Raw genomic sequence first — 17,827 nt, forward strand, 5'->3', positions numbered from 1 at the left:
ATTTTTATCCAAAGAATCATGAGTTCAAAGATTCCATAGCGATAAAAACAGATGGAAATTAACTAGACCACTTATTATTTTCAGGTATATTAAACTCTCAAAAGAAATCTTTTACTGGACCAATACCTACCACTGTTACAGCAACTGATAACATCACAGCCAAAAGTGGAGCTTGCAAAAAAAAAAAGAAACACTATGCTAATTTGTTTTCATTTAACTAAATGGAATGAAATTCTTGCAGCCAAAATTTCTTCTGACGCTGAGCCTAGAACCAACGGAATAATTCTCTAAGGCTATGTTATCACAACAATTAAAAATAAAACATTGGCTACATTCTTGATTGAACTCTACATCTTTTTAATAATTCCGAGCACAACTCAGACATACACATCATTTTAAATTCTTGACAGATCCATTCCATGGGAGCACAGGGATCCGAACATTGCTCTCCCTGCACTTTTTTCCTCTCTCAGGCTCCTTCTGCTTCGGTGTAAATATTATCATGAAGCCTCAGCTGTTTGATTTCACTATGGTGTTGTCCAAACTTAAAAGACAGTGAGAGTGTGCTGAGCATAGCAACCTGCAGGTTTGTCCAGGAAGAAATGGGTCTGGCCATAAACTGTAGAATGTGCTTAAAAATAGAAATTCAAATTGCAAGTGCCACTTTGGAGCTTCTTTCAAAAAAGCCGTCTTTTGGGGCCGGCTCCGTGGCCAAAGGGTTAAGTTTGCGTGCTCCACTGCAGCGGCCCAGGGCTCGGATCCTGGGCTCAGACATGGCACCAATCGTCAGGCCACATTGAGGTGGTGTCCCACATCCCACAACTAGAAGGACCTGCAACTAAGATATACAACTGTGTACAGAGCGGGTTTGGGGAGATAAAGCAGGAAAAAAAAAAAAAAAAAAAGGAAGATTGGCAACAGTTGTTAGCCCAGGTGCCAAACTTTAAAAAAAAAAAAGAAAAAGCCATCTTTTGGGGACAATATTAATCATTATCCCATGGTTCAAATGACATCATAGAATGGAGGAGTCTGCTCAGTTTTGAATATGTCAGGCACGTCTGATTATTTTTAAAGTCTAAATGAGAACTAAAAGCACATTGTAACCAGCACATTTTCTTTTAATTTTTAAATTCATGCATATTATAAGATAAATGAAATCCATATGCTTATAAAAATTCATTTACACTTTGCACTTCACAATGTGTGACAGAGTCTTTTCATAAATCTTTTAATGTCTTCGTTCACTTTTGAAAGCATCCGGTTTGTGAGAATTAACTCCAAACAACTTTCAGTCAGAACCCAGCTGCCATATTCAGTTGATATGCCCCTTTCACCCACGACTGATAAGGCTGCGAACATTTGGAATAAACCCCTGGACACCCTCTGGAGCAAAGAAGCATTGTTAAGTAAAAAGATCTAGATGGATACGTATGAATGCTACTAAAACACTAAATTAATTCTACAGCTACCTTTTAAGTGTTATTTTGTCAGACAAATTTGATGTGTATTTTCTTAAGGCTTTGAGGATTTGTGAATTTCCTCTAATTAAAACTCCACAATACATGAAGATCTCACCTACATTTCAAACTCTGAAATGGACACTAAGGGGGACAGGTCATTTCCTCTCCTAATAGCCCTAAAAGTCTCAGGATCTTCCAAGGGGGAAGACTTTCAACGTGACTCTTCCTGAAGATACAGAGTTGAAGGCTTCTGTGCTATGGCTTTGTGTCCCCAGTGACCTGTCTTCATGGCAGCCAGCTAGCGGGATGGTGTTAGGAAGGGGATGGCCTTGTCTTAACAAAATTCGTTTACTCAGCGAAGAGCAGGAAGACACAGCCAAAGCCCATCATGGCTGTTTATACTCAGCGTACTAAAGCCAGCAGCAGATGCAACAGGCTTTTTAGCCCCCTTGAAGTGAACAGAGTAGGACAAGGTCTCTGTACACCAGTTTCCAGTCTGTTGACTTGACAGGAAACAGGGTCACATGACATTGATCTAAGTGGACTTGCCACACAAAATCCACTTCAGTGCAGTGACGATGGCTACTGGGCCAGTCATTCATTCTCACAGCTCTAGCCATACAATCATCAAGTACTCTTAAGGCCTTGGTGACTGTCCCAGGGCTATCAGATTTGATCTATAGCTGAGAGTGGCGGCTCCCTCTGATCCTGTTGAAAGTTTCAGTAAATTCAGAGACTAGCATTAGCAGTCTTCATGGTCTCTGTATCTTTCACAAATCTGATAAACAGCAAATATGGTCTGCAGGGCTGTGACACGATGGAATTCACCATAAAATGTTGATGGGGAATGCACAAAGAAAAGGAAGAAAATAATAATGATAGCAACACTAATAATGATGGATCATGACCCAAAGCAAGTCTCTACTCTTTACATATTATCAAACTTAATCCTCAAAATTGCCCAGGGAGGGAGATATTAGTCCCATTTAACAGACAAGGAAACCAAGGCTGATAAGTTTTGTCTAAACTTGCCCAAAGCAACACAGCTGCTAAGTGGCAAAACTGAGATTTGAACCCAGGCAGCTCTGCCAACTTTTAGCACCACATATCCCATCTCTTTCAGACCACTTCCCACAGGGGCTCTTCCACAGCTGGTAGCTGGAGTTTAATATCTATAAAAGTCCAAGTTAAAGATAGTAAAAGAAGCTCCCTTTCTTGTTAAGCTAAGGAAAAATTCTCTTTACCCCACCTGTAAGAGATCCTTCTTGGATTTTATCCTAAAATAAATAGAAAAGTGGGGAAATAGTCATTTTCTTTGCTGTTTGCTGCCTGTCTGTATTTGCCCTTACTTTAAATGTAAATTGTGCCTTTAAATGATTAAGAATTTCAAAAAGATCACTAATAAAGGACATGTTGCTTAAAATTGGGGAGACTCAAGCCCAAATTGATCAAAAATATCAAAGCTGCACAAATACAGATAAAATTTTCTTCATTTCCTAAAAACATCAGTTTCAATTAGGTTCCTATTTAAATCTCCTATTTACTTGTTCTATATTCAAAGAATTGGATACATGTATATATTAGAGTCAAAGTTAGCAGTGAAACTTATTTTTAAGGTGCTCTTGACTTCTGAGCTAACTTACTTGATAATTCCCATGTGGAAGACCCCAGAAAATCCATTTTTCACCATGTGCCCAGCCCATCCTCTTTGTTCCAGAATCAAAGCATCTGATTATCAATTACAATAATAATAACAACAACAACAAAAGCACTCCTCTTGTAAACAGATGTTGTTCAAAACTGGACAGGTTACCACTCTACCAGAATGATGAATTTTTTTGTATGTCAAGCGTTATCTTTGTTTTGCCTTTATCTTCATGGAGCAATGTGTGCTCCCCCTGGTGGCCAGAATGACACCTTTAGCTTCTTAGATCAAGCTAATCATACTACAACTTATTTGCCAAAGGGGCGTTTTATTTTTTTATGTTTCACAAGTTTTAGGTTCCAATTCAACGTTTTTCAAAAAATCAATTTCCCTCAAGTCATTCCAATAAATTTCTCATTTTTCATCCAAGAGACCTGTTGTTAAAACCATCCAGTTAAAGAATTTTTGTTTTGTTGTTTGTCGTTTTGGGTAGAATAAAATCTTATAAAGCTAAAACACATCCACCAGTGACTGGGATAACTCCCAAAAGTGAAAATTGTGTGAGCAATATAAGCCACTGGAGATAATCCATCGAGTGAAGATATCTCACCAGAGAAAAAGGAAGTAAAGTGCTACACAATGGAAATGTAATTTAGTAGCTGAGTATACACTTAATCAGCTTATTTCATCCTTAAGAAAAAAACAGAGAGAATGGAGGCGACCCAGGTGGTTAAATTTTAATGCAGTTGAAATTCCATCACCCATGAAAACTGTAATTGGGATTCCTCTTTCGGATTTGGCCAGCCCAGAAACAGATGTGTGTCCCAACGAGGATCACAGACCACTTCTCCCGGAGAAGAGCTCTTTAGAATGACACAGAGGTTTGAACCAGTTTCAACTCCAAAGAAGAGACTAGACTAAAGTAAATATAATTGTTCCAAGTGTTTAGAATCCCCAAGCTAGATTGTGACTAAATGTGTGGTTCTCGTTTTAATACCTTGAAAAAGAAGACAGTGCATTTCCTCCTTGCCCTGCCCTTTAAAAAAGAATCCAAAAACAGGAGAATTTTTTTTAAGTTGAAATCCAATAGTTTGGCCAGAAATATCTCAGCCACAGGACATTTATTCCGTGAGTGAGGCTATAATTCAGATAGCGAGGTCAAGGTGAAGACCAAATAGCATTTTGTGCATAATTCCCACCCATTAAAAGAAGAGAATCAAATGTTTCTCATTACATAGCCTGACCAGATGCACAATCCTTTCAACTGAGCTCCTCGGGCACATTTTGGCAAGATTCTAAATTCATATCATCCAGCATAACATGGAGCAGGTAGAGTTTCTTTTGAAAAGAAACCCAGGCCAATGAAATTCTAGCTAGGGAAGCCGACGCCAGGAAACCTACAGAGTGCTTTAACCCGGGACCACCGTTCAATTGAATAAACCCCATCCTCTTTAACAGGAGTCAAGAAACACACAAAGGGAAACACAGCTGTCAATGAGCAGAATTCATCCATCAGGAGGTTAATTCCATGTGGATTTCAAGTGAATCTGGGAGAGGGAAAAAGAATGCTTGTGCCAATACTAGACATTGACAATATTTCTTCAAACAGGGTTCTTGCCCACCCCTTTGCCTCCACGTCTCTTTCCTGACCTACAGTGACTGACTCTCCTCGTGCCCCAGGCCTCTTCCCGCTTTGAATGCCCTTCGGTGATCCGTAGAACAAGTAAGGATGTCTTCAGGAAAGACAAAGTTCTGTGTCTCTTGTCCCTCTGCCTCCTTCCCTTTGGTTTGCTTTCCTTTCTCCTTGCCAAATAGCAGCCACCTTTCCTGGAGAAGTTATTACAATACTTTATAAGCACTTCATCCAATAACAAATGCAACAAAATCCTGTCTTTATTCATTTAAAGCACAAAACTTGCCCTCTTTACAAATACTCTGTTTTTAATAAACCCTTGTTGATATGCATCCACTCAAGAGAAAAAAGTGAACATGGTGGAGCCGAAGCTGCTGGAATGCAAAGATCAGATCTCCAGACCACGTCTGTGGGTATCTAATACAACTCTTGGTAAGCACTTTTAAACAGCACATATACAGAAACTGAGATATTCTGCTGTCTGCATTTTCTTTCCTAGAAGGATTTCATAAAAGATAGTAATAGTGTTCACCTTTACAGATAAGAAGAAACTTTCACTTTCACTTCAATGTTTCTGTACGGCTAGAATTTTCTAATGATGTACATATATTACTCTCATTCTTTCAAAAAATCAAAGGGCTATTTCAATGATTATATGTCATTTTTGTTTATTTTCTTCTTAGAACTTCTTTATATTTTAAAAAAATTATTCTTAAATTTTAAAAAAATGATAAAAGGCAAGTGCTAGAGCAAAGACAAATATCCTTTAGAGAGTGATTCTTTCTCAAATTATTCTACCCCACTTGGTACTATGTAATTTTATCATGAGTCCCCAGTACCTCCACAGATCCACATGCACAGACGACGAAAATGCAATATTCCAATGGGATCATCTTTTAAAAAATGTTTAAAGTCAGGGTCCCCCATCAACCGCAGAAAGGACTCTTCTACCCTTGTTAACAGCAAAATCATCTCCAGGAAGGTGAAGCAACACCAGTGCCAGTCTTCCTGCAGGCCAGGTCACTGTGGGTGTCACCGCATTGAAGGGGGCATTTCACAGACAGGAACACGGAGTCTTGCAGAGGTCACAGGCCTCCAGTGGAGCAGGGATTTAAGCCAAGCTCCCTGGGAATTCCCATGGCCACAGCCTCGGGAGAGAAGGGATATCCCTGCACAGCTCACATGAAACATCAAAGCCTGTTGGCACTGTGACTGGATGGTGGCTGTCCTCCATGAATGCACACCCCAGAGCCAAGGACTCTGAATGACCCACCTCCAGCCACAGGATATGGGGAACCCCAGGGGACAGATTCGGAAAGTGACTCCTTTTGTAAGTGACATTTACAACACATGCATCCTTCCTGGGTAGCATTTTTCAGCTCTTCTCACCCTTAATCCCAGTCAGCCCAAACTCAGAGTGGGAAGTGGCAACTCAGACATAGAGTCTGGTTATACAGATTCTTCTCATTTCTTCAGGCAGGGGGAGATGCCTTCTTCCCGGCCCAGGCAAGCCAGTCCTCCTCCAGGCAGCAAGGATGGATGCTTGAAAATCCTGTCAATGATTGGGCATGCAAAGCTCATCTAAGCACATGAAGACAGGCTGAGAGGACGGGAGACTTGACAGCAGGCTTCCTTCTCACACTTTATCCCCATTATCATTATGACCAGCCTCTGCAGGAAATGCAGGCACAGAAGGCTGAGGACCCCAGGCTCAAAGTTCAAGCCCCAATCTTGGCTCTCTGATGAGATGGTGTCACCCAGTTTCTGAGCCCAAGCCCTGTAATTCGTAGCTTGCTGTGTGGTCTACAGAAAATAAACCAAATAGCTAGCCCTCGATATTCTGATCTATAAAATGGAACATTCTTTAAAGGCAAGAGACTTTGAAAACCTGGGAAGAAAAGTTCCTATATGAAAAAAGCAGATATTCTTTTATAACTAATACCTTCAGCAGGTATGACTGCAACAAGATGCAATGAAAATAATTTCCCCACTGGTTCCCTCCATATGTCCAAGCAAGCAACTGCACTTACAAGCAAAACTTTCCATTCAAAGATCTCTTCTATCAGTTTGAGAAAGCCACACACAGGGAGGAAAAACAAAACAATTAGCCAGAGACCCGTTTGTCATGAGAAATCCCTAGATGATGTGGGAGCCTTCAACGATTTTCTTCAGCTTTCAGAATGTTAAAGTGTTCTGGAAAAGTCCTCCAGTGCTGCTCAGTGCCTTTTGCCCACTTTATTCCTCTAAGAATTAGCTTCATTTGGGGGTGATTTCTGCATATTGCTGCTCTGCCTCAGTTCCCCAGGGCTGAGCTGGAGCTTCCTGGGACTGATCCCGAAGCTGTCCCTCCCATTTCACTTTCTCCTCCTCCTCCTGCCCAACCTGGGCTGCAAGTGCTCATGACTAAACCATTAAACTAATTCTCTCTTAGTCATGTTCATGCTGGAAACTCAGGGGCTAGAGTCGGTGAGGGGTACCTACCTACACAACACTCCAGACTGAACACCGGCTTGCTCACCCTTACAAAGCACACTTCAGATGCTTTCCTTTATTCAAAGGCAGCCACGTTTAACAGGTGAAGTCGGACGCTCACCAGTGACATCTTTATGACTATAAAAATTGTGGTTTTATGTCCAGGGTCCCACCACCGGTGCACCTGAACTGGGAAGCTGTTCATAGCTTTTATGTCCTGCTCTAGAAGGCATTTTCTGGGGTTTTCTGACCCCCACCCCCTTGCAAACCAGAAGCCAGATTGCACCTTTGTACCCAGAAGCACTTTGTGGTTTGAATTAACAATGTGTTGGCCCCTGAATACCAAAAACAGGGCTGATAGGTTTACCATGTGTCAGATTCCCTTTGTTGGGTGTGGAGGGGTGGGAGGGGGCCACTCCAGGGCTCAGGATTGTCTAGCCACAGAGAACACCATGGTCCCAGTGCCCTTACTCCTACCCCAGTCTTCTCCAGGAGTGACATCATCTCACAGGAGAAAAAGAGAAGCCCAGCCACTGGGCACTGAGAAAATACAAATTTCCAGACATTGTCCTTGGAGGGGAGGGAGGGGAAATGGGGAGACAACAGTTCACTGGGGTTTTGTTAGGGTTCATTATTATTAAAATAGAAAATAAAAGCTGTGGCCTCTCTGTCCACTTCCTAGTTCCAAGCTTCCTCCGTTAGGCCTGGGGGGACCAGAGGGGTGAGGCTAAAGAGAGGAGGGACGATGGTGGAGATCACGCGGGGCTTCCCAGAGAAAGGAAGGGGTCAGGGAAGCAGTACAATGAAAAGAAACAGAGCCACGACTGTAAAGGGCGAGAAAGAGAGAAAGTGGTGGAAGGTACACGGGGCTGGACCACAGGAAAGGAAGCACAGTAGATAGGGGAGAAGGAGGGAGCAGAGCTGGGGAGACTGAGGCGAGAAAAATGAAGAGGGCAAAAGGAAGGAAGGGGAAAGTGGGGAGGGAAAGGAAAGTGGGGTAGGAAGGAGGGAGGAAGGAAAGGAAAAAGCGAAGCGAGGGACAGCAGGAAAGAGAGAGAAAAGACAAGGGAAGAAGGAGGGAAGGAGGGTGCCGAACAATCCCGGGAGAAGTCGGAAGAGAAGCTTGAGGCTGACAGAGCGAGGGAGGCCACGTCGGAGCCAAGATCGCGACAAGGGTGCGACAGCCTAAAGCCAAAGTTCAGAAAAGCCCAAAGTCCCTGGCCAACCAAGGAGGTGTGGCCGCCGGGCCGGAGAGCAGGGCGAGGCCTGGCGGCTGACGGGCGCGCCCCCGCGGGCCGGCTCCGGGCACCTCCTCGGCGTGTCCTCGGTCCTGCGCGCCCCGGTCGGCCCGCCAGTCCGCCGCTTCCTCGGGGCTCGGGCTCGGGGAAGCGCTGCCCTAGGAGGTCGAGGCCGGGATGGGCAGTCCGTGTAAGCTACTGAGGCCGTCCGGGGCCTTGCCACCAGGGCTGGGCGGCTTCCGGTCGGCCACTGCGGGAAGAAGCACAGGGGCGTCGGGTCACTGCCTGGCGCAGCGCAGGGCGAGCTTGACTCGGGACGCCCGAAACCGCGGGTGACAGCGTGCGGATCCGGGGGTGAACGCTGTGGCGCGCGCTCAATACTTCCAGTGTTCGGAAGAAGGAAACAAAGATCCGAGTTTTCCAAGGGCTCCACGTGCCCGTTGGCGCCCGCCCCTCTTCGTCCCCTTAAGGAAGTCAGTCGCGAATACAGCCTTGGCAAGCGACTCTCCTCGAAAGGCCATTTTGCAAACGCTCTCTGACCGCTGACCAGGTGCACTTCCCTCCGCCCCGCGCCCGCGCCCGCGCCCGCTCAATAAAGGAGGCACGGGCTCCGGGAGGCGCTGCCGACCCATTGGCCCCTGGCGGGGGACGTTCTCAGATTTGAGACTTCAGCGGAAGGGAGCTGAGAGCTGAGATCCGTGCGGCCCCCTCTTCCTGACCCGCGCGCACAGGCCCGAGGAGCTGCCAACGCGTCAGGTCAGCGGTCCCTCAAAGCGGCTCCGGGCGCTGGCGGTGGGCAGGGGGAAATCGAGTGGGGACCGAGTCACCCAAGACGGCCCTTGCAGAGGGCCTGGGGCGGAGGAATTCCTCCGACATAGGGGGCCGTCGGGCTTTAAGTGGGCGGCATACTCCGCTATGCCCCCGCGGCCCGGGGGTCCAGATGCGCTCACCACTGTGGGCACAGCACGCTCTGGGGCTTGCGGGCCTCCGGATTAAGTGACAGTGGACTTGCCAGATCAGGCGGCATTCTGCGCTTTGCTCTGTTATTTAGGGGTTTGGGAAGGGGCCCGTGTTTTGCTACTGGAAGCCAGAAAAGTGACGCCACGATTGTGCAACGTCTGTTTTTCCTTTCCCAACGCCGGCCGCTCAGCTTCTCCTGCAGTAGGAGGCACAAGCTTGTTTATACCTAAAGGCGCCTATTTTCAACTTTCTTTTTTTCCCCCTACAAGTCCAACTCTGGATTTTTTCTTTTTCTTGCTGTGGCTGTAGAGCTGGGCGGTACACACCCCTCTGTGCAGGGGACACACACGCTCACACGCACGCACACACATCTGGCTTCACAAAGATTTCAGAGGGTCCAGGACAGTGACCGCTCCGCTCTCCCCCGCCTCTCAGCTCTCTTTCCCAAACACAGTTGCGGCCGCCCAGCCAACAATGTTTTCAGACCTTTTCTTTCCACTCTAGACACACACTTCAAGGTGAGGACCTATTTAGAAAACATCTGAGGAGGAGGAGGTTTCCCAGCCAAGGCCGGTTGCCCTAGAGACAGGCGAGAAAATGAACTTGTGAAAAACAAACACCCAGGAGCCCAGAGAGAGATTCCACCCCACTCTGCAGGGCCGAATCCTGCCTGCTGCGGCGTTTTGAGCTCCACGCGAGCCACTCCCTCCGCCTTAGAACCCTCCTCTCTCCCTTCCCACCCTCAGCCCCCCGGGGCAACGTGAGCGGGTGTGTCGTGGGGGCCTTGGAGGCTTGGGCCGGCGTTAGGCGCTCTGCAGGCTCATTTCATCTTTAGGGGGCAGGAATGGGGACAAGCGTTTTTAAAATAGTAAGACTGCGATTGCAGGGCTAAAGAGACCATAGGAGGGGGGCCGGAGGCGGGGGGCCTGGCAAGGGTCTCTCAGGGCGAGGTCAAATGAGACCAGGGTGGGCGGCGGCAGCGGCAGCTCTCCCGAGAACGCCTGCGCCCTTGTGACCCCTGGCCAAGTTCGCTTTTAGGTTCCTTCAAGAATCATTTCGGAGCAGAGATTACTAGAACGAAGCTGCGAGTTACCTTTAACAAATATAAACAGCACCTCTTCTTTGAGTGTATGCAGTATCTTATAGATTTGATTTCCGAATCTTTAGTCTTTCCAAAGCCCCCCTGGGTGGCAGTGTAGAACCTTGAGGTTCTGACGATTACTGGAAACACACTGGAAATACCAGCTGTCTTGAGGGGACATCTGGTGGGGCCTGTCACCTGTGGGGGGTGGGGGGAGGTGGTCCCGCCCTGACTGAAAAGCAACTGGGATGGATGTGGACATTCCTACAGTATCAGCGCCCCTCCACTGTCTATGAAGTGGAACTTGTCTATTCTCCCAGTTCCCAAGAATTAAAGTTTCCTTTCAGGGAGGGGAAACGTAAATCCAGACTTTCTTGCCCACATAACAGGGAACCCAGAGTCTCTACCCTTTACCAAGATAAAATTAAGAAATCATAATGCATAATTTGACGTTTGATTAAGCTTCTCAGGATAACCATTCATGTTCATTCGCACCTGATTTGAAGAACATACTGAAATATGCATTACAATATATATTATTCTGTGTGTATGTTGTGCTTGTATGGACTAGATGATCAAAATATTTGTTTTTTACTGAGCATTCAGGATATTCACTTGCTTTCAGTAAACAATTTTTTTCTTACTGAAAAAAATTGAGTAAATGATATTCTTACTATTCTTACGAATGGAACAACAAGTAATGATAGCAAGTTGTCTTGTGGGATAAGTTTCTTGGAACATAATTTCTTAAGCAATGATTAGAAAATTGAAGGCAGTGATTCATATTACTTTGCTTTGTAATTTTTCAAAGACTAGTTTTTTGGGGGCAAGGGTCTTTGAAGTCAGCTTTTCTGCCAATGAGAAGAAGAGTAAAAATCCACAACCCAAGTAGGTATGTAATTCTCATTATTTTTATGTTCTTGTTCAAACATAAACAAACACTTGTATGCCAGCTTGAGAAATCATTTTTAATGATGGACCTGATTTATTCAATGATCCTTTACCTGGATTTCTAAAGAACTGTAAGGATCAGGAAATTAAATTATTAACTTAATAACGAATGTAGTTAATTATTGCTAACTAATGTAGTTAATGTAGCTAATTACTGCTAATAACTATTAGCAGATTTTGAAAGTGAGTGGGATGTTTCATAATAGGAAGAGAATATAATGGTAAAAGGGACACGAATGCCAGTGCCATTCAAACGTCTTTGTATTTCTGAAAGGAACGTACCTTCTAAAGAAATCAACCAACAATGATTCCCCACCCTAAATTAACCAGAGTTAGCCTGGAAATCAGAACTGCGTGTTTTACCTTTGGGTTGCTACCCAGCCCTTATAATTTGTTTCTAATGTAGCACTTGAAACGCCCCAGGACAAAGTGGCTCAATTAGTAAAAGAGGGCCTCGCTCTGAAGATAGCAAGTCTTTTTTCTAAGTCTTCCTTCCTGGGATCAGCCCAGAGGAAATCATTTAAATTTGTGGATATACTCTTCCAGTTCAAATGAACCTGCTTAGTTAAAAGATTTGTGTAAAGCTGTAATGAGGTAAATTCCATTTCAATTTCTAATTCAACAGATGACCTCAGTAATCAAGAAAACAGGCAGATTCCAGGCCAAGGACAAGACCCTGGGCAAAGCACCCACCCTGAGACCCCCTCACCCCATCCTTGAAGGGAAAGCTTAAAGGAGTTCTAAGTCTCAATTTTTAAAATTTCTTTTGCTTGGATTTTCTTATAAATGAACATGGTATTATCCTTTATTTAAATTAAATTTAAAGCCTAAAGCAATTTTAATTCTCAACTTTTGTAAATTTATATCCCAGGATGTTTGTGCTCTGGGAGAGGTGAAAACAGAAAAATACTTTTGTTCCTCCACTTGGCTGATACTGATAACATCTTAATCTCTCTTTTTCTCTCTCGCTTCTTCCTTTCTCCCTCTCCCTGTCTCCTGGATTATGCTATTGTGTCTCACTGAGATTACCTGGAAATAAAGTTTTTTGCCTGGGCATCACCAAAGAGCAAGTGCCCTCCCATCCCCTGTGGCCTGCCCAACTCCACCTGCCCCCTACTTCTGTCTTGGGAAGTGTGAGGTGGATCCACGGTGAGTAAGGACCCTGTTGTGATCTGGAACATCCCTCTGCCCCACAAGGCCCCCCGCCCCAGGCTTGTGCCCTGTCTCCTTCTCTGCTGGGGTGGGAGTCCCTAAGGTGACTCTTCCCTTCCCCATGGTAGTTGAAGTTGCAAATTTCTAGTGCTCAGAACCTAAATGCAGGCAGGTTCAAAATGAGCAAATCCAGACATTTTTTTCACCAATGGGGAAAATGAGGACTCAAGGGCCGGTGAGCTTTTCTGAAGTTATGGGAAAAATCAGATCCCAAGGTCACTGTAAGAAGATGCCTCTCACATTGTTGACCTCAAATCTGTTAGTTGGCTTATGGGGCGGGGGTAGATTTATGGAGGAGGGGGGAGAAGAGGAGGAGGAGAGAGAAGCCTCTCAGCCACATTTCCCACAGGAACAAGGACCCCAAACTACACAGAGTTCCAAAGAGTCTAGGCTTAGGGACACATGGTTGAAATGCTCTCTCCTATCCCAAAAGATGTGTTTAAGAAAATGAATCCAAGGGGACATCAAGGCCTGGCAAAAAAAAAAGGAACCTGGAAGAAAAAGATGGGCAGTGCCTGGAAGGATCTAGGACAGGTGCAACCCCACCTGTGGGTTTCAGGTGTCACAGCAGGTCCACCATAAAAGGCAAAGCTCCACAGGCCACAGAAAAGTGAGGTGCCTTCACCTGGAGGGTGCCTTCTAGACCATTCTATGGATAGAAAACTGAGACCCAGAGAGGCGCATAACCTTGGCCAAGGGCACAAGAACCCGATCCAAGGCTAGGAGTCCTGTTCGCCAGTCTGACCCTCTGTCTTTTCTCTTTGTACAAGGCCAGGGCTCAGTCCTGGGGTGTCTCTCAACCTCTGCCTGCCTTTCTAGGGTAAGGCATACACCTGTTAGAAATCAATCCGCTCCAAGAAGCCGCAGGCTTAACGTTTAACCCAGAGGAAGGATTTATGCCGGGACCCACTCTAGCCTGTCTCTCTGTCTCTCTCTCTCTCACCACCTTTTCCCAGGCTCACATCCCCTCCCCGCCCCTGCACCCTTCCTAACCCTCACGGCATTCGTCCGACCCCCTCCCCGCCAGCGCCCCTCACCTTCTCTGCCGGGATGCTTGAAGGTCATCGCCGCCGCGAGCTCCCCGCCGTGCACGGTGACGCCGGCCCCGTGGGGCGCCAGCGGGGAGGCCTGCGCCGGAGGCCAGGGCGCGCCCGGGGCGAGGTAGCCGCCGGCCGGCGCACTGTACACGCCGTGCTGGTTGGAGGCCGGGTAGGCGCAGGCCGGGAGGAAGCCGCCCACTGCGGAGAGGCCGGAGGCCGACTGTGCGGATAGAGAGGGACAGACCCTCAGCAGCAGGCAATTCCGCCGCCTTCTCCAGCACACGCAGTTACTGAGGTGGGGATTCTCATTTGCCCCTGCTGTTCCCTCAATTATCCCCGCGCGAGGCCTGACCTCTAATTTTTCTAGTAAGAACTCTGGCAGAGTGATTTCCACTCAAATTATTATAAATAGTAATAAAAGGTGATGATAGCATTCACCATCCAGGATTTAGAGAAACGGAGTCCTCGACCATCTGTGATCTGGGTTCCAGCCTTTTTAGCAAAAGTATCTCAGCAAAAGGCAAGTCAATCCCCTCGAAAGCCAGCCTCCCCCAAACCAGTGCGCTTGAGCAAAAGGGAGAAACACGCGGCACGGAAGCTCCGGCGGCCGCTGGGCGCGGGGGCGCGTTCTCTTCTCTGCCTCTCTCTTCCCCCCACACTCCCCCAGCCCTTCTGCTCCCCTGGTTAAGGACATCTTCCCCTGCCGCTTGGTTACCTGAGTGTATTTAATGTCGGCCTCCAAGGCAGGTTTCTCGAGCCCATTCACTGCTGAGGTGGCGGGGAAGGCCGTGCGGTTCACGCCGGCCCAGTCTTCCATCTTGGGGGAGTAGGCGGCGCCTTCGCTCCCGGCCAGAGCCCCTGCGGGGGACACAGGACGGATTAGGGGGGCATCCAGATCTGCGCTGGGCACGCCAACGGCCCCGCAGCCGGGACGTTTACACGCGAGGCTACAGGCGCTCAGCTCGCATCCGAGGGCGCGGCCGAGGGTCTTCCGAACACCGGAGGCGGCCAAACGCGCGGAGAGCGAGCGGCGGGGGCGGAGGGCCGGAGGCCACGGAGGTTCGCTTCCCCTCCTAGCGGGCAGAGGGAAGGAAGGCAGCAGGGCCTGCTCCTCGCTCCTCCCGGTCCTCGACCCGCTTCCCGCGAAACCGCAGTTCTCCGGCGGGGAGGCGGCGCGTGGGGCAGGGGCTCGGTACACTTGGCCAAGGCGGCCTTTCTGCTGTCCAGAGACGGCGCCCGGAAAGGTCCAAGTTCAAATCCACAGCAGGCTCATGAGAATTATATGGGTTTCTCAAAGTTTCCCCGTCTGCGGGGCTGGGAGAGGGTTCTACTCAGAACTGCCTCCGGAGACTTCCTGGGTCTCCCAAAAGAGCGTCACCTCAGCGACCCGCGCGCGTCCCGGGCACGGCTGCTTCTCGCGCACGTGTGTGCCCGGGGAACCGAGAGAAAGCTCCAGATTTGAGCGCAGGCCTGGTGAGGTCACCTCCCAGCCAGGTGCCCACCGGTCGCTCCATGGGAAGCTTTGGCTCCAGCCGGCAGCCCAGGCCGGGTTTGAGCGAAGAGAAGAACAAAGCGTGTTCGCGGCCTCGGAGGCGCGCCTCTCTGCAGCTGGAGCTAAGCATTCAGTTTCTTTCTGGCCGCCCCTCCTTTCTCTGGGGCTACGGTGAATTTTGTTTCTTGCCCTCCTCCTGAGTATGCTCACCTAAGAGCGCGCCATCCCCTGGCCGTCTGCTGAGGGCAGGGGACAGTGCGAAGAGACTCGGGACTCAGTCCCAGCCCACACGCGTTCTTGCCCGAGCCGAGCCCCGCACCAAGGCCGCCCTACACCTCTCTCCATCTCCCCGCCGCCTCCCTTCCCACTGAGGCAAAGACCGACAGTTTGCTGAATTATAATTGCAGGCAAAGAGCGAAGCTTTGTGAGCTTGCACCCAGAGGACTGCTGCAGTCCAGTGGCGCCGTCACCCGAGACCCCAGCTCTAGGACCTGCAAGGCTGCCCGGCCTGCTGGAGGTCTAGGCCACTCCACAGGACCCACCAGAGGCCCGTTTGCCTTTTACTCAAAAGAGCCTCTGGGCCTGGGAGGGACAGAACCCTTTGGGGAACGTGAGGGATGCCAAAAGATCCAGATCTTAAGAAAGGGTCGCAGAAACGACTGCGGTTTGTTTGGCTTAGATCTGGCGATAGGAGTTTGCATACTTTTTGCAAGAATGAAAAAGCGCAATTTCAGGCCTCCGAATTTGTGGTTGGCGATTGCTCGTCTATTTGGGAAATATTTTCCATATTTGTCATAAAAAGTTCAAGATGTCCGAGGACTCCCACAGAAGGCCCAGGACCCTCAGCCTTCCTGGCCATCCCGGAGCCCTCCCCTGAGCCAAAACCGGTGGGAGGAGGACGGCGAGTGTGACCCCGCACCCACATGCCTGCCCTCCCCACCCCCTGCCCCCAGTCTCAAATTCTGCCCCTCTCTGAAGGCAACAGAGGGCCGCCACGACTGACCTGTTTGCTCCATAAACGTCCGGATGCCCAAGATGTTGCTGACCGAGTGCGCTGAGGGCCATGAACGGGGGATGCTGACGTGACCTGCTGTGCCCGGGACCCCGTGGTGGCTGCCCATCTTGGCACCCGTGGGCGACACGGGGCTGGGGTAGGGGTACTGGTAAATATGGTTGTAGGGCAGCGTTGGCTGCGGCGGCGGCTGCTTGCTCGGCTCGTAGGGCCCGGGCTGCGCCAGGCTGCCAATCTTATTGCGCAGGATGCGGCTGATGGAGCTCACAGAGGGCACATTGTACTTGTCGCAGACGCCGTCGGCCAGCAGCCGGTCGCGGATCTCCCAGGCAAAAATGCCAGGGTCGCCCTGCTTGTAGTCCCGGATGTGTTTGACCACGTTGGGGGTGGTGACGCGGGGTTTGCTGCCCCCAATGGCCCCGGGCAGGATGGAGCCTGTCTCGTTGTAGCGCGCCAGGATCTTGCTCACGCAGCCGTGGGATACGCGAAGCTGCCGGCTGATGTCACAGGGTCGGATGCCCAGCTGCGCCAGCTCCACGATGCGCAAACGGATGGCATTGGGCAGGGGGCGGCCGTTGACGAACACACCGCCCAGCTGGTTCACCTCGCCGTACGTCTGCTCTGCGGACGCGCCGGACGAGAGTGAGCGGGAGGGGGAGAAACACCGGCGGGTTAGCCACGGGTGGCTGCGCGGGGCTAGGGCACGCACCCAGGAGCGCCTCCGAAGATGACCCGTGGGTACCCAGAATCTGAGAGCAAACGGACTGGGTCCGGCTCCCGGAGTGAGTGCGGGCGTAGGGACCGCAAGGCGGGTACCGGGCGCTTCAGCCCTCCGTGGCCTTTCGCGACTTTTGATGCGTCTACTTGAGACATGCCCTCCCGCGACACATCGAACTTCCCCCCACTCCACCCCACCAAGGGCTGGGGGCGTGCGGAGAATGCGGCTCATCTGGGACCCAGGACCAGGTCCCCCAGGGAAAGCGGGCGAGAGAGAAGGGAGGCGCCAGGACACAGCCGAGCTCGTCAGCCCTCCCGCGCCCTGCTTGCCTCCCGCCCCTTACCCATGGCGCGCGGGCCAGCCAGCTGCCTGGCGCTGGGGCGGCCGGAGCTGGGCCCGGCGCAGTCCGGGAGAGCTCGGGCGCCGCCGCCGCGGGAGAGGCATAGAGCGAGGGCGCGCGCGAGCCGAGAGCCGCGGCGGCCCGGCCGCGGGCTAGAAACGCGCTGTGCGCCGCCGCCGAGCGCGCCGCCGCCCGCCCCCGGGCCCGCCGCCGCCGCCGCCTCCCGCTCCCAGGACACTCTCCAGGCCCGCGACCCCAGGCCCAGCGTGAACTTCATCCGATTAGGAGAAATTCGTCTGACCGGGAGGCTGCAGCGTGCGGGGATCAATTTGACGTGTCCTCCACGTCAATCTCGGCAGTCACGCCGGAGACGCCCGAGTTGGCAGCTCATTGGTTCCCGTCACTGCACCCCGGCGTCCCCCCCCCCCCCCCCGCCCTGAAACTCTACCCCCTCCTCCCGTCCTCCTCCCACCTCGACCTTCCTCTGGAACCCATCCCCCTACACACACACACACACACACACACACACACACACACAAGTCTAACCCTGGCTGGGCCTGAGGCCTTTCTCCG

The 17,827-nt window shown here is 49.9% G+C and overlaps 1 protein-coding gene across 1 annotated transcript; it reads right to left on the reverse strand.

The window, feature by feature from the left end:
• Nucleotides 1-8,480: 8,480 nt before the first annotated feature.
• Nucleotides 8,481-17,531, reverse strand: PAX1 (paired box 1). The gene is made up of 5 exons (XM_044747808.2): nucleotides 17,258-17,531; nucleotides 16,188-16,817; nucleotides 14,408-14,550; nucleotides 13,690-13,912; nucleotides 8,481-8,698 (listed from the first exon to the last, which is right to left on the reverse strand). The coding sequence occupies exons 1-5, from the start codon at nucleotides 17,529-17,531 to the stop codon at nucleotides 8,607-8,609; spliced, it is 1,362 nt and encodes a 453-aa protein (XP_044603743.2). The 3' UTR covers nucleotides 8,481-8,606.
• Nucleotides 17,532-17,827: the final 296 nt, after the last annotated feature.

The sequence above is a fragment of the Equus asinus genome, chromosome 15, assembly GCF_041296235.1.
Source record: "Equus asinus isolate D_3611 breed Donkey chromosome 15, EquAss-T2T_v2, whole genome shotgun sequence".
NCBI classification, from domain to species: Eukaryota; Metazoa; Chordata; class Mammalia; order Perissodactyla; family Equidae; genus Equus; species Equus asinus.

Bases quoted from the DNA above. Each gene is read 5' to 3' on its own strand.
- PAX1 (XM_044747808.2), bottom strand. From the start codon at position 17,531: ATGAAGTTCACGCTGGGCCTGGGGTCGCGGGCCTGGAGAGTGTCCTGG. The intron at 14,551-16,187 runs GTCAGTCGTGGC...TGTCCCCCGCAG, and splicing joins GACGTTTATGGAGCAAACAG to GGGCTCTGGCCGGGAGCGAA. The intron at 13,913-14,407 runs GTAACCAAGCGG...CTATCCGCACAG, and splicing joins CCGACATTAAATACACTCAG to TCGGCCTCCGGCCTCTCCGC.